This window comes from Pongo pygmaeus, chromosome 23 (assembly GCF_028885625.2).
Source record: "Pongo pygmaeus isolate AG05252 chromosome 23, NHGRI_mPonPyg2-v2.0_pri, whole genome shotgun sequence".
Classification (NCBI taxonomy): Eukaryota; Metazoa; Chordata; class Mammalia; order Primates; family Hominidae; genus Pongo; species Pongo pygmaeus.
In genome coordinates, this window is record NC_085931.1 from 56,828,942 (window position 1) to 56,841,130 (window position 12,189).

General features: G+C 41.7%; 1 protein-coding gene across 1 annotated transcript in view; it reads left to right on the top strand.

The window, feature by feature from the left end:
* The window catches only part of ATXN10 (ataxin 10), a 182,852-nt gene extending 178,895 nt beyond the window's left edge, over window positions 1–3,957 (top strand). Inside the window, exons 11-12 of the mRNA XM_054469822.2 lie at window positions 2,960–3,147; window positions 3,637–3,957. Of these exons, the coding sequence (XP_054325797.1) occupies window positions 2,960–3,147; window positions 3,637–3,639 (191 nt within the window). The 3' untranslated portion in view covers window positions 3,640–3,957. The remainder of the gene's footprint in view (window positions 1–2,959; window positions 3,148–3,636) is intronic.
* The last annotated feature ends 8,232 nt before the right edge of the window (window positions 3,958–12,189 follow it).

Below are 12,189 nucleotides of genomic sequence, written 5' to 3' on the forward strand. Positions count from 1 at the left end.
GCGAGTAGCGTTGGTCTTGTTGCGAGGAGTTCACAGTGCATTAGGGCATACAGAAATACAAACAGTCATAGCTTACATGATTTCAATAAGGCCAGACATGGTGTGTAGTCCCAGCTATTCAGGAGCTGAGGCAACCTAGGCTTTCAAGATACAATTTCAGTAAATACGTATTGAACACCCACTTTGTGCTGGGAACTAGACTCGGTGCTAGGATATCGAAGTCAATTAGATGGGGCTCCTGTGCTCGAGGAGCTCACAGACTCATAAGCAGATGAGTACGGTGCAGTGTGATGAGAACTGTTAAAAAAGAGAGAGAGAATGCATTGGAAACAGACAGCAGGTGCACCTAATCTAAGCAGGTGCCGAGGGGTAGCTAAGCAGGGAAGGCTTCCGGGATAATGTGATACTTGCTGAGTCTCGAAGGCTAAGTGTGCCCCATGAGAAAGGAAGCAGCAGTGAGGGAAGCACATCCCAGGTCAGGGATTCGTGTGTGCAGAGACAGAGGGGAGGCCAGCGTTGCAACATTGCCAGAGGCTGAGAGATGAGGGCGCCTGGCAGGAGAGGTGGGTACGGGCCGTCTGGCAGGGTCTTGCGTGCCCTGGACTGGAGCACTTTGATAGTCCCTTTCCTCCAGAGACAGCCTGCGTTTGCTGCTGGCAGTGACGGTGCTGGCACCAGACTCTTCAGTTTCTGAGCCAACCACCCCTCTGATCTCAGGAGCCCTGAATGCATTATTGGGAATTTCAGCTTTCCTACTTTAATTTTATTTAAGTGAATAACCAGGACATTTCAGAAAGAAGTGTTATGCTTCTTTCATTTACCATTAGAGAGTTATACTCATGAACAAAAATTCCCCAGTCTTATATTTCTTGCTCCTTGAGTCAGTTCTCCTCATAATCACTGACTCCTCCTTTTCCTACAAAAAGTGAGAAAATGAATTTGTATATTGACAGTGACATCCTGGGTGTGAAATTCAAATAATTCATTGTTGAGAAATTGACGAATATGTTGGAAGTGCTTGATACCGGGGCTCATTATCTTTATTCTCTATACTGGCACAAAGTGGGGGTTCAGTGATCATGGAAAAGAGGTGGATATTCAAATTTAGGTTTTATGCATTTGAATATTTGAATAGATTCTGTCTCCAGAAAGGAAATGCAGCCATATAAAGGACCTGGACTTTGTCACGAGAGAATGACAGATAAATGACAAAATAAGAACTTTTTCCCCACCATAGACAGATGACTGATTATAGAACCAGCATTAGCTGGGCACTGACAGTCCTTTTCTCTGTCATCTGGAAAAGGTCAGTCATTTATACCCATCAGTGGTTTTGATGCTAAACCTCCAAAGACCAGCAGGTCATTCACTCAGCACATGTTGGTTGGTCCTTTGCTTTGTGCCAGGCTCCATGTCGAGGCCCAAGGCCCCAGGAACACACGACCACAGCCGTGGAGGAGCTGGGAGACACAGGCCAGGAGCTTAAGTGCTGTGAGTGGGGAAGCAGAGAGGACCCTGGGCCAGCTCACCCGGTGTGTATTGGAGGGACTAAGATGGAGCAACCTTTTTAAAGCCGCAGAAACTCTTCCTGAGCACAGCTGCCTGTGCTTAGTACGTTTCAGTTGTCTGACTTAATTGGACAGTCGTTTTTACTATTTTATTTTGAGGCTGTTGAACTAGGGAGAGAAACTGTTGGACTCATTTTCTTTCCCAAATACTACAGGAAAGAGCACCAGCTTTATGAATGTTGAAGTTTTCGCCGTGTTCTCAAGCCATGTTGGGGGAGCTAGAAATGTCTCAGAACTGGTCCACAGCGTTGCATAGGGGCGTTCAGGACAAGATCAGAAGATTTGGCTCTTTAGCTCTAGGGTTTGATACCTTGTGGGGACACTGACTCCCTGATTCTGGCATTGGCAGTGCCTGAGTGGGAAGCATCTGATAATCATCAGGGGACAGGACTTGTTTGTCTTGATGCCTTTATCTGCTCATGGGCAGGGAGGTCTCTTTCTTTGGAAAAGTATTTGTTCCACCCTAGGTTCTTCGTTGTTCCCCCTAGATCAGGGTGCCAGGCCTGGTAGGGACACAGCCTCTCTTGGCAGTCTCTTATATATGTCCCTGGATCCAACCACTGAAGACTGGTCCCTGCAGTAGTTTTTGTACAGTCCTTTATAGAACTACATATAATAGCTTAATGTTTGCATGAGGTTTACACGGCTCTTGGTGATTAAATCAAACGCCCTACTCAGTAATGTGGCGATGCTATCCCAGTCTTCGTAGGTTGTCTCTGGTCTCCTGCCAAGCGGAACGTGCCAGGTGAACACTTGGGCACAGTGAGTCCCAATGCTTTCAGGAGCCTGAGTATTCAAACTAAAAACAGCAAATCCTTCAAAGGCTTTCCAGCTTCATCTTTAGAATACTGAATGAGGGAAATTCCATGGTGACTCCTAGGAAACAATTCTTATTTCTAACTGGGCTCCCATTAAAACAAGATGATTTTCCTGATTCTAACCTGACATCTTTGTGACTGATTCTTTAGTGGTCCTCTTATTCTTTCCCTAGTGAGTCAGTAACGTAATTATTCAGCAAAGGAATGTGTGTGTGTGCATGCACACACGTTTGCCTGTGTGTGTGTTCTTGGGTTCATAAACTTCAGTTTGAGCTACTCTAAGTCTTTGCTTCCTTGTTCATTCATTCAACAAATACTGAGTAAATATCTCTGGGTGCCAGTGGCTGGACATCACACACACATGCTGGATGTATATGTGCATATGCACGCATTGCCTGTTGTTAATGTGTTTGCACTTTAGATGCATATTCATAGAATGCATCCTCAAGAAAACTTGTTAATTGATACTAGATGTTCCGTGTTTCTGTGCTCCTCTACTCCTTTTCTGATAATTCTTATGTGAAGTTCTCAAACAGGAAAGTATGTTGTCACATTCCTTCACTCTGGCTCCAGTTCTGACCCAGTGGGTGATATATGCCATCCGAAACCTTACCGAAGACAACAGCCAAAACCAAGATTTGATTGCAAAGATGGAGGAACAGGGGCTGGCAGATGCATCCCTACTTAAAAAAGTGGGTTTTGAAGTTGAAAAGAAAGGCGAAAAGCTGATCCTGAAATCTACTAGAGACACCCCTAAGCCAGTAAGTACCCTTGAGGGAACTGTCCTTCCCTTTGGTTTGTAGAAAGCTGTTTCCACTTCCCCATTGCTTCAAGCACGATGCTCTTTGTAAGAATATGGATGGGAGAATTGTGCCCTCTATAGTGGTTTACCGAGGAAAGCCCTAAAAATAGCTGCAAACAGTTTTTTTGTTCCGGCTTTATGCTGCCATTTTCTTAAAAGAGAGACAATTTCAAACTCATTCTGGGTGAGAAATATAAAAGGCATATCAAAATTTATACATGATCTAAAAGTAAGTTACTCATAGGAATTAGATTTTCTTTAAAAGATAGTTAATGTTCACTGTAGGTTAAAAAACAAAACTCCTTGAATAATATTGCATGAATTGTTTTAGGTTTCTCTAAGTTATTTGTCATCACTGACCAAAGTTCTGGGTTTTTTCCCCCTTTGTCTGATGAATCTTGTGAATAGATTTGTTATATCTGCAATTTTGTTTCTTTTTTCTTCTTAGTGAATGAACTACATCCAAATACCTGAATTTTTGGAATCTGTTTCATGGATTTTTCATCTTCTACAGTATGTGAAATTGCAAGTGTTTGAAGATTTATAAGTACAAATTGGGGAACATACAAATCTTTTAGGTAGTAGAGTTTAATGTGTATAAGCTAAAAGTGAAGTAACTGAGTGTTCTCTTGTTTCTTTGCATTAATGTAACTGTGTGGTTTGCCTTTGTCCCCCTGGATAGAACGTGCATTTAAAGAATATATTGTACTTACTGTGACAGCAGATAATAAACCAGTCTCTTGGAGGGCACAACCCTTATTTGACAAAACTTGGACGTTTGCTTGACTGTGTTTGTCCCTTCAGATGGCAAGTCAGCATCATTCTTTATATTCCTCTTCTCATTGGGTTTTCTGAACTCTGGCAGGCGGTTGAAGTAGTTTCTCACTGTGATTAATTCTAGCAATCTCTTTTCACCCCTCTGCCTTTCCAAAACATTGACAAGACTCATTTCCAGTTAATTAATTCGAGAACCCTCCCTCTTCATTTTAGGTACTGGGCTGTCTTGTCACTGAGCCCTATCCCTTTGGAATGTGGCAGGGAGCGAGGTTGGTGAGAGAACATGTGGGCACTTAACTCTTCGTGTTCCAGTTCGTCCCAGAAGTAGACATCCCAGGACCCATTCTGTGTCAAGGTGAATGCCTGTGTCCTCCCCAGCTTCATGCCTCTGTCATGGGGGAAGAAATAGCTTATGTTCTGCTCTGGTGCAGTGCCATAGATTAAAGGTACATTTCTATCTTCTTTGATTTAAAAAGCACCAGTCTCATAAAGGGGCCACTCAGTTTTAGCCTTGTCTTCACTGGAATTGCAAAAGTACTTTTAGGGAGCAGGAGTTTATTTGACATCTAGTTATCTGTCTGTCTGTTCATCTATCTGTCTGTCTATCTGCTGTATGAGAGGTAGGACCGGGTTAAATGACCACTGAACTCACTGAATCCAAATCATTCATATCATCAACAAAAGCTCTAGGGGGAGGTCACATTGTGAATGCTTAAAACATATTATCTTCTTCAACAACCATATCGCTAAACTAATATATCCAGAGATTTTGCACAATTCATGCTGAACCTTCCAAAACAAAAACAATAAAGACCTGTCCAAAAATTTTTACAAAAATACTGATTGCTCCCAAATAAAGTGCTTCTAAGCTTTGTGTAGGCATACTTTAACTGATTTGTAAAAATAGCTTAAGCATGTTGAGAATGAAGTAAAAGTTTTCCCATGTGCTATCTAATGTACTCTGTGTAATTCTGAAGACACATCAGCTTCTAGGATTGCAACAATCTATGAATAACATTTTTTCTCTCATTTATGACTTTCCATCAGTAACGAAGCCATTGCAGAATTTAAAATTACACAAAGGAGTCATTCTCTCCTGGGACATAAAGAGTTAAAGCTCTGTCCTCTAAATAGAAGCCTGGCCAAAGGGAGAGAACAGTGGGAGTCCCTTTTCCCTTTTAACAAGTTTGCAATAGACACTTCTTTTTTTCCTGTCTCAATGGATGTGTGCACACCAGTGGAATCACACAAACTTGTCGGTATGAGCTATATAATAACAAACACAAATAAATAAAAGGGAGCCTTGTGAGAATACAGAATGGGGTAATGGTTATGTGTTTTCTGAGTAGGAAGTGTGGGGCTTGCATAGTGAAAACATGCTGATGACTGCATTGTGGCTGCCTTTGATTCCCTCGGATGGATTAATTCTTGAGCACAACAGCTTCCCTGTCCTCTACCGTGGATTCGGAGCTCCTGAGAACCTTGTTTTACATGCTATAGAGGATTAATCACCACCTCAATCAGTCATTTAGAAGGAAGAAAAAAGCAGGCCAGCCTTACAAAATTTGTAAAGAGACAGAATGGTCACAGCAAGTTTTGTGACCATATTATTGCTTTCAAGAGCAAGCTGACAAAGCTTTTAGCTGGCTTCACTTTAAAAGATAGAGGGGAAGGCTTCTCAGCTTGATACTGAGTCCAAGTATTTGCAGAATGATTATTTTTTAATACTCTAACAATGGATGTGAAGATTTCAAAAATACTTATTTTTGCAATCTTAAAACAGTCAGCTCTCTGTATCCACAGGTTCCGTATCCACAGATTGAACCAACTGGGGATTGAAAATACTCAGGAAAAATAAAATAGTAGTACAACAACAAAAAATAATACAAATTTTAAAATACAAGGTAACAACTATTTCCATAGCATTTACATTTTATTAGGTGTTACAAGTAATCTGGAGATGATTTAAAGTATGTGGGAGAATGCGGGTAGTTTATATGCAAATACTGTGAAGGTTCGTATCAGAGACTTGAGCATCCATAGATTTTGGCATCCAAGGGGGGGTCCTGAAACGAATACTCCACAGATTTCAAGGGCCAACTTACTAAACTGTTAGGATTTGTTAATATTTGTTCATTGTCCTCCTGCCCCAGCCACGTAAGACATGCCTGCTTCCTCTTCTGCCATGATCCTAAGTTTCCTGAGGCCTCCCCAGCCATCCTTCCTGTATAGCCTGCAGAGCCATGAGCCAATTAAACCTCTTTTCTTTACAAATTTTCCAGTCTCAGGGAGTTCTGTATAGCAATACGAGAATGCACTAATACAACGTCCTGATTTTGTGGTTCTGTTTTTGTTTTTGTTTTTAGGAGCTAACATTGAGATGCATTTTTTTGTTGTTGTTCAGTAACTTCACAATCTAAGCATAGGGCTTTGGAAACTGCTAAAACATGTCATTTGCAAAATAGGATATAGAAAAAATGATTGAGATGATTTGAGCTACCAATTAACACGTCTTTAAATCAAAATTTTTTTTATTGTGCGTCTTACATCCATTCTCTTTTGAAGTCATTCATGTGCTGCCCTGATAATACATGGCATTTAAGTGTTATTTAAATGATTTTTTTTTTTTCGAGACGGAGTCTTGCTCTGTCACCCAAGCTGGAGTGCAGTGGCACGATCTTAGTTCACTGCAACCTCTGCTTCCCAGGTTCAAGCAGTTCTTCTGCCTCAGCCTCCTGAGTAGCTGGGATTATAATTTTTGTATTTTTAGTAGAGACAGGGTTTCACCATGTTGCCAGGCTGGTCTCAAACTCCTAACCTCATGATCTGCCCTCCTCGGCCTCCCAAAATGCTGGAATTGCAGGCATGAGCCACTGCGCCTGGTCTTAAAATGATTTTTTTACTGTCCTTTAATTTCTATCCTTGAATGAATAAAGATGTTAGAACAAAAATGCCAGTCTTTGCAGGAAGAGAACTTTTAAAAAAATCTTTCATCATCAGTAAGTTCTACATATAAGTGCTTCACATGTGAAGCAGTAGAATTGAGGCGGAATTTTTAAATGCAGAAAAGTTGAGGAAGAACCTTAACATTTAAGATCTAATATAAAACCAAGCCTGTGGGGGGGGGGGGGGGGGGAACCAAAACAACAACAACAACCAAAAAAACACCCTCTCGGTGCTGTCCAAGGTTCTGATCGTTTCAGCCATATTGGCTTGTCCACATAAAATCAATTAAAAACCTTGTTTTCAAAATTCAGATTTTTTTTTCTTGTTTGTATGACACAATATCTGTTTTCCTTTTTCCTACACACTTTATGTATTTATTTATATTTTGAGGTCAAATAGTATGTGATATTTTACAATATGAATTTGATTTACCATCCACAATATGTATGAATTTTTAAGCTTTTGCTGTAAACATAGTGGTTATGGCACTAACTCATCCCTCAGACTTTCCTCATCTCAACCAGAGACATTCCTGGCAGTGGGAATTAATTTTCATAGTTTTCCATAATTATTTATTCTTGCTTAAATTAGAAACATTATATTAAATATTTCTTTTTATTTAAACAACATCATATACATTATTCATTTACTCACAAATTTCTATGCTCATTTCACATCATTGAAGCAAGGGCTTAGGCAATTTTTATCATACGGATTTAATTTTTCCACCACTTTGTAAAGCGTATTGGCCAAGAATATCAGCTCTGAAGCTAGAATTCCTGGGTTTCAGTCCCTGCTGTTTCTCCCGCTTACCCATGGGCAGGTTCCATAAGCTCTGGGTGTCTCCATTTTCTCATTGTCAGCCCCACTGAAAATGCGGCTCATAATACCACCTGCCTGATCAGAGCACATAAGAGCACAAGCAAGTGGTTGTGTGTGAAGTGCTTAGTCCTGGTATTAATCCCATTATATGAATGAGGAAGTTGAGTCACAGAGAAGTTATGCCCAAGGACACACAGCAGTCAATGCTTAGTGATTAATTGCTATAGTTAATTGGAAGAGAATGAGTGAGAAAAAAAAGATAGCTTCTTTTCCCAGAATCGTGGAAAATTAATGTAGCAGAAATGCCTGGACTATGGCTTTGGACATTGTTATTAGTGCATTCTCGCATTGCTATACAGAACTCCCTGAGACTGGGTAATTTGTAAAGAAAAGAGGTTTAATTGTCTCATGGCTCTGCAGGCTATACAGGAGGTATGGCTGGGGAGGACTCAGGAAACTTAGGATCATGGCAGAAGGGGAAGCAGGCACGTCTTACATGGCTGGAGCAGGAGGAAGAGAGTGAGGGTGGTGGTGAAGTGCTACACACTTTTAACCAGACCTTGAGAGAACTCACTATCATGATAACAGCAAGGGTGTAATCCACCCACATGATCCAGTCACCTCCCATCAGGACATTGGAGATTACAGTTGGACATGAAAATTGGGCAGGGACACAAATCCAAACCTAATCCACCCACATGATCCAGTCACCTCCCATCAGGACATTGGAGATTACAGTTGGACATGAAAATTGGGCAGGGACACAAATCCAAACCATATCAGATGTAGAGCAAGGAGAGTGCTATGGGAAGAACATAGGCTTGCAATTAGAAAAACCCAAGTTCAAATCTCAACTTCACTTGCCAGCTGTGTGGCTTTGAGCAAGTTACTTAACCACTCTGAGCCTAAGTTTCCCCCTCGAGGACTGTACCACGCACTGGGGATACAACAGTGAACAAGACAGACATGGCCTCTGCTCTCATAAGGATTATCTTCTGGTGAGGGTGACAGAAAGTTATTAATAAGTGAACAAATACGTAAAACAAGAGCATTGCGTGTTGTAGTAAGTGCCATGAAGAAAATAGGCAAGTTGATGGTAACTGGGGTGTTCTTTTTGAGTAAAAGCCAGAAGGTTGAAAAGGTGCCAGCTGTGCAAAGAATCAGAGAGAAGTGTTCTGGAAGAGGGAGCAGCAAGTGCAGAGGCCCCAAAATTGGAAAAGCTTCACCTGTTCAGGGACCAGGAGGGTGGCCAGGGGAGAACATCATGAGACAAGTCAGAGGGGCCAGCAGGAATCAGATGACGCAGAGTCTTCAAGGCCATGGGAGGAATCTGAATTTTGCTTGAAGTACACGGGGAAGCTATTGAGCCATTTTTAGCAGAGGAGTGCGAAGATTCTGCTTGCACTTTTAAATGACTGCTCTTGCTGCAGTGTGGAAAATGGAGAGGAGAAAGAATGAAAGTGGAGAAATTGCGTATGGGGCCGTTGATGACAGTGATCTAGACAAGCATGGTGGCAGTGGAAATGGAGAGAAAGACTTGAGTTGGAACCATGTGTCTGAGGGAGGATCCGTAGGACCAGCTGAGGGTGGGGTGCATGAAGTCCACAAGAGTAGCTCCTGAGATCTGTTGAACAGCTGGGTGGATGATTGTCCATTCACTGGGGTGGAAAAGTTGAATGTGAAGATTAGTTCTTGTGTATGTTTTATTTGTGGCAAAGAGAATCCAGAATTCTATTTTGGGCAAATGAAATTTGAGATGCTTTTGAGACATCCAGGTGGTGATGATTTTAAAAAGTAATTGTACCTATAAACTAGGGCTCAGAAGACCGATCAGTATGGGAAATAGATATTTGGAATTATTGGTTTTACGTATAGATGATATGAAGCCATGGAAATCAATGAGATTATCTAGGGTGAGGTTGTAGAAAGACTAGTGAAGCAGGCCTGCTGTCAACGTGTGGCCCACAGTCTAAACTTGCTCTCAACATTAGAGCATGAGGCTCCTCAATATGTTAGAGACCCCTCAAAAAAATTGTAATGGCTTTATCACAAAAATGTACTATAATGGACTTGAGCATTCCCTTCTTTTAATATATTCATATATTGATGGGGAGGGGGTCTTGCCCTATCACACAGGCTGAAATTCAATGCCACAACCATGGTTCCCTGCAGCCTTGAACTCCTGGGCTCAATTGATCCTCCCACTTCAGCCTCCTGAGTAGTTGGGTCTACAGGCGTGAGCCAGTGCACCCGGCTACCATTCCCTTCTTGTTAGACATTTTATTTTCTGCTTCTTATCAGTAGAAATGCTGCAGTGAACATCTTAGGGCATAAAGCCTTATCTTTGTTTTAGGTTGCATACTGTGGGAGGTCAAGGAAGGAAGATAAGGGGTTAAAGAAGATTTGTCTCAGAGAAGTAATCATATTAGAAAAGAAAAGGCCCTTCCAAATCAGTGGTGATTGACTAGGTAGTTCTGACCAAACCCCTCTGAAGGCAACTGAAACACAGATCAGAACAGTTTCAGCTACTGTTTAAAGGTACCTGGGAGCTAGCAAGACACAGCAAGGAATTACAGGGCCAGGGTCTGAGAGTGAAAAGAGGCCCAGGAAGATAAGTGTATTTGGGTTGCTGTTTCCTCTGAGAGTATTTTTCACTTCAGAGGAGGAGGCAGAGTGGCTAAGAGGCCAAAGAGTGCTTATGAGAGTCCTGGGAGCCAAGGCAGTGGGATGCTGTCCCGGTGAACCTCCATTGCTACAGGCAGGGGACCCAGTGGGCTGAGTCAGAAGAGTTGCAGTGAACCGGAAGTAGTTCCTCCCAGAGACCACACTCAGTTTCCAACCATTTCCACCCCAGAAACTGAACTAAAGTTCCCCGTGTGTGCTATGACATGTGATGTCAGTGATGCACTACATCCTGGAGTACTGCTCACCCAGGCGTCTAGCAACAGAAATCTCAGGAAAACGGCTCTACCCTTGGTCTTGCATTATTTGTATAATTTTTCATACGTTGTCTCAATCAAAAATAGGAAGTGACAAGACAACACAATATGAAAATCAAAAGAAACGATAACAAATAGAAACAAACTTAAGAGGGGCTCTTGACAGTGGAGTCTTCAGGCAGGAATTTCAAATAACTTTATTCAATATGCTTAAAGAGACAAAGGACAATATTGGAAACGTCAGCAAAAGAAGGGACACGTTGTGACGGGGGGACCAAATGAAAATTCTTGAACTGGAAAAATATAACCAAAATTAAGAAATCAATGGATGAGTTTAGCCACAAAAAAGATAAATAGCAAATGGAAGGAAAATAGCTCAATTGAAAACATCCAGAAGGGATCGCTGAGAGACCAAATGATGAAAAATATAGATTATAGAGTAAAAGACATATAGGATACAGTGAAAGGTTAAGTTCTGATATCCGTATTTAGGGTCTAAGAAGAGAGGAAAACATGGGTGCTTCAGTTTTTAGTAATAATACCCAAAAGTCACCACCAAACCTTGGGGTTTGAATGTTACCAAGAAAGCAGGGTATTGAGAGAAAATTCACATGAGCATCACTTAGCCCAGAGAGGTGATTCTTTTTGTTCCTTCAATAAGCCAAGCAGTAATTGTGAGCAAGCAGAAGAGAGGGGCACCATTTCCCGAGGTTGGTCAGTCTTTTCTCTCTCTCTTTTTGCCTTAGTCTCACTTGCAGGTTTCTTGCCCCATCCAGCGTGTCTAGTGACCACCACTTAGAAACTTCTCATCCCAGTCTGCATAAGGGGCTAGAGTCAATATGTGGTTGGCATGCAGTGCTCTCTCAGCCAGCTCAGTGCACTCTAAAGAGACTCAGGTGGTCAGCGCTCGCTCTGACAGGCTGGGCTTTGACTGGGTATCTGGGCACTTAGTGCGCTTCTTATCCTATAAGCTGACAATTGCATTGTTCTGACTGGTTACGCCCACACTAACCTCCTCCGTTACATCATGGGTTAAGGGAGTTATTTATAGCTTATGAGTATAGCAGGGATTTATGTCTTTGGGTAAAGTAACTTATGTTTTATCTCAACACACACAACCTCTCACAAACAACATATGCTTATCCCAACAGGGCACACATTTACAATTTTGGCAGGATTTTGAGTAGTAACATGATTTTCACCTCTTCTAGAGACATTCTGTAGTGCATTTGAAGGGAAACATGTTTACAAGCAAAAGGACATTTTGGTGGGTGTTATGGGCTGAATTGTGTCCCCCCAAAATTCATATAATGAAGTCTTAACCTCAGAATGTGACCATATTTGGAGCCAAGGTTTTTAAAGAACTAAGTTAAAATAAAGTCATTAGGGTTGACCCTAATCCAGTATAACTGCTGTTCTTTTATAAAAAGAGGAAGTTTGGACACAGATACAGAGGGAAGACCATGAGAAGACACAGGGAGAAGACAATAATCTATAAGCCAGGGAGCGAGGCCTCA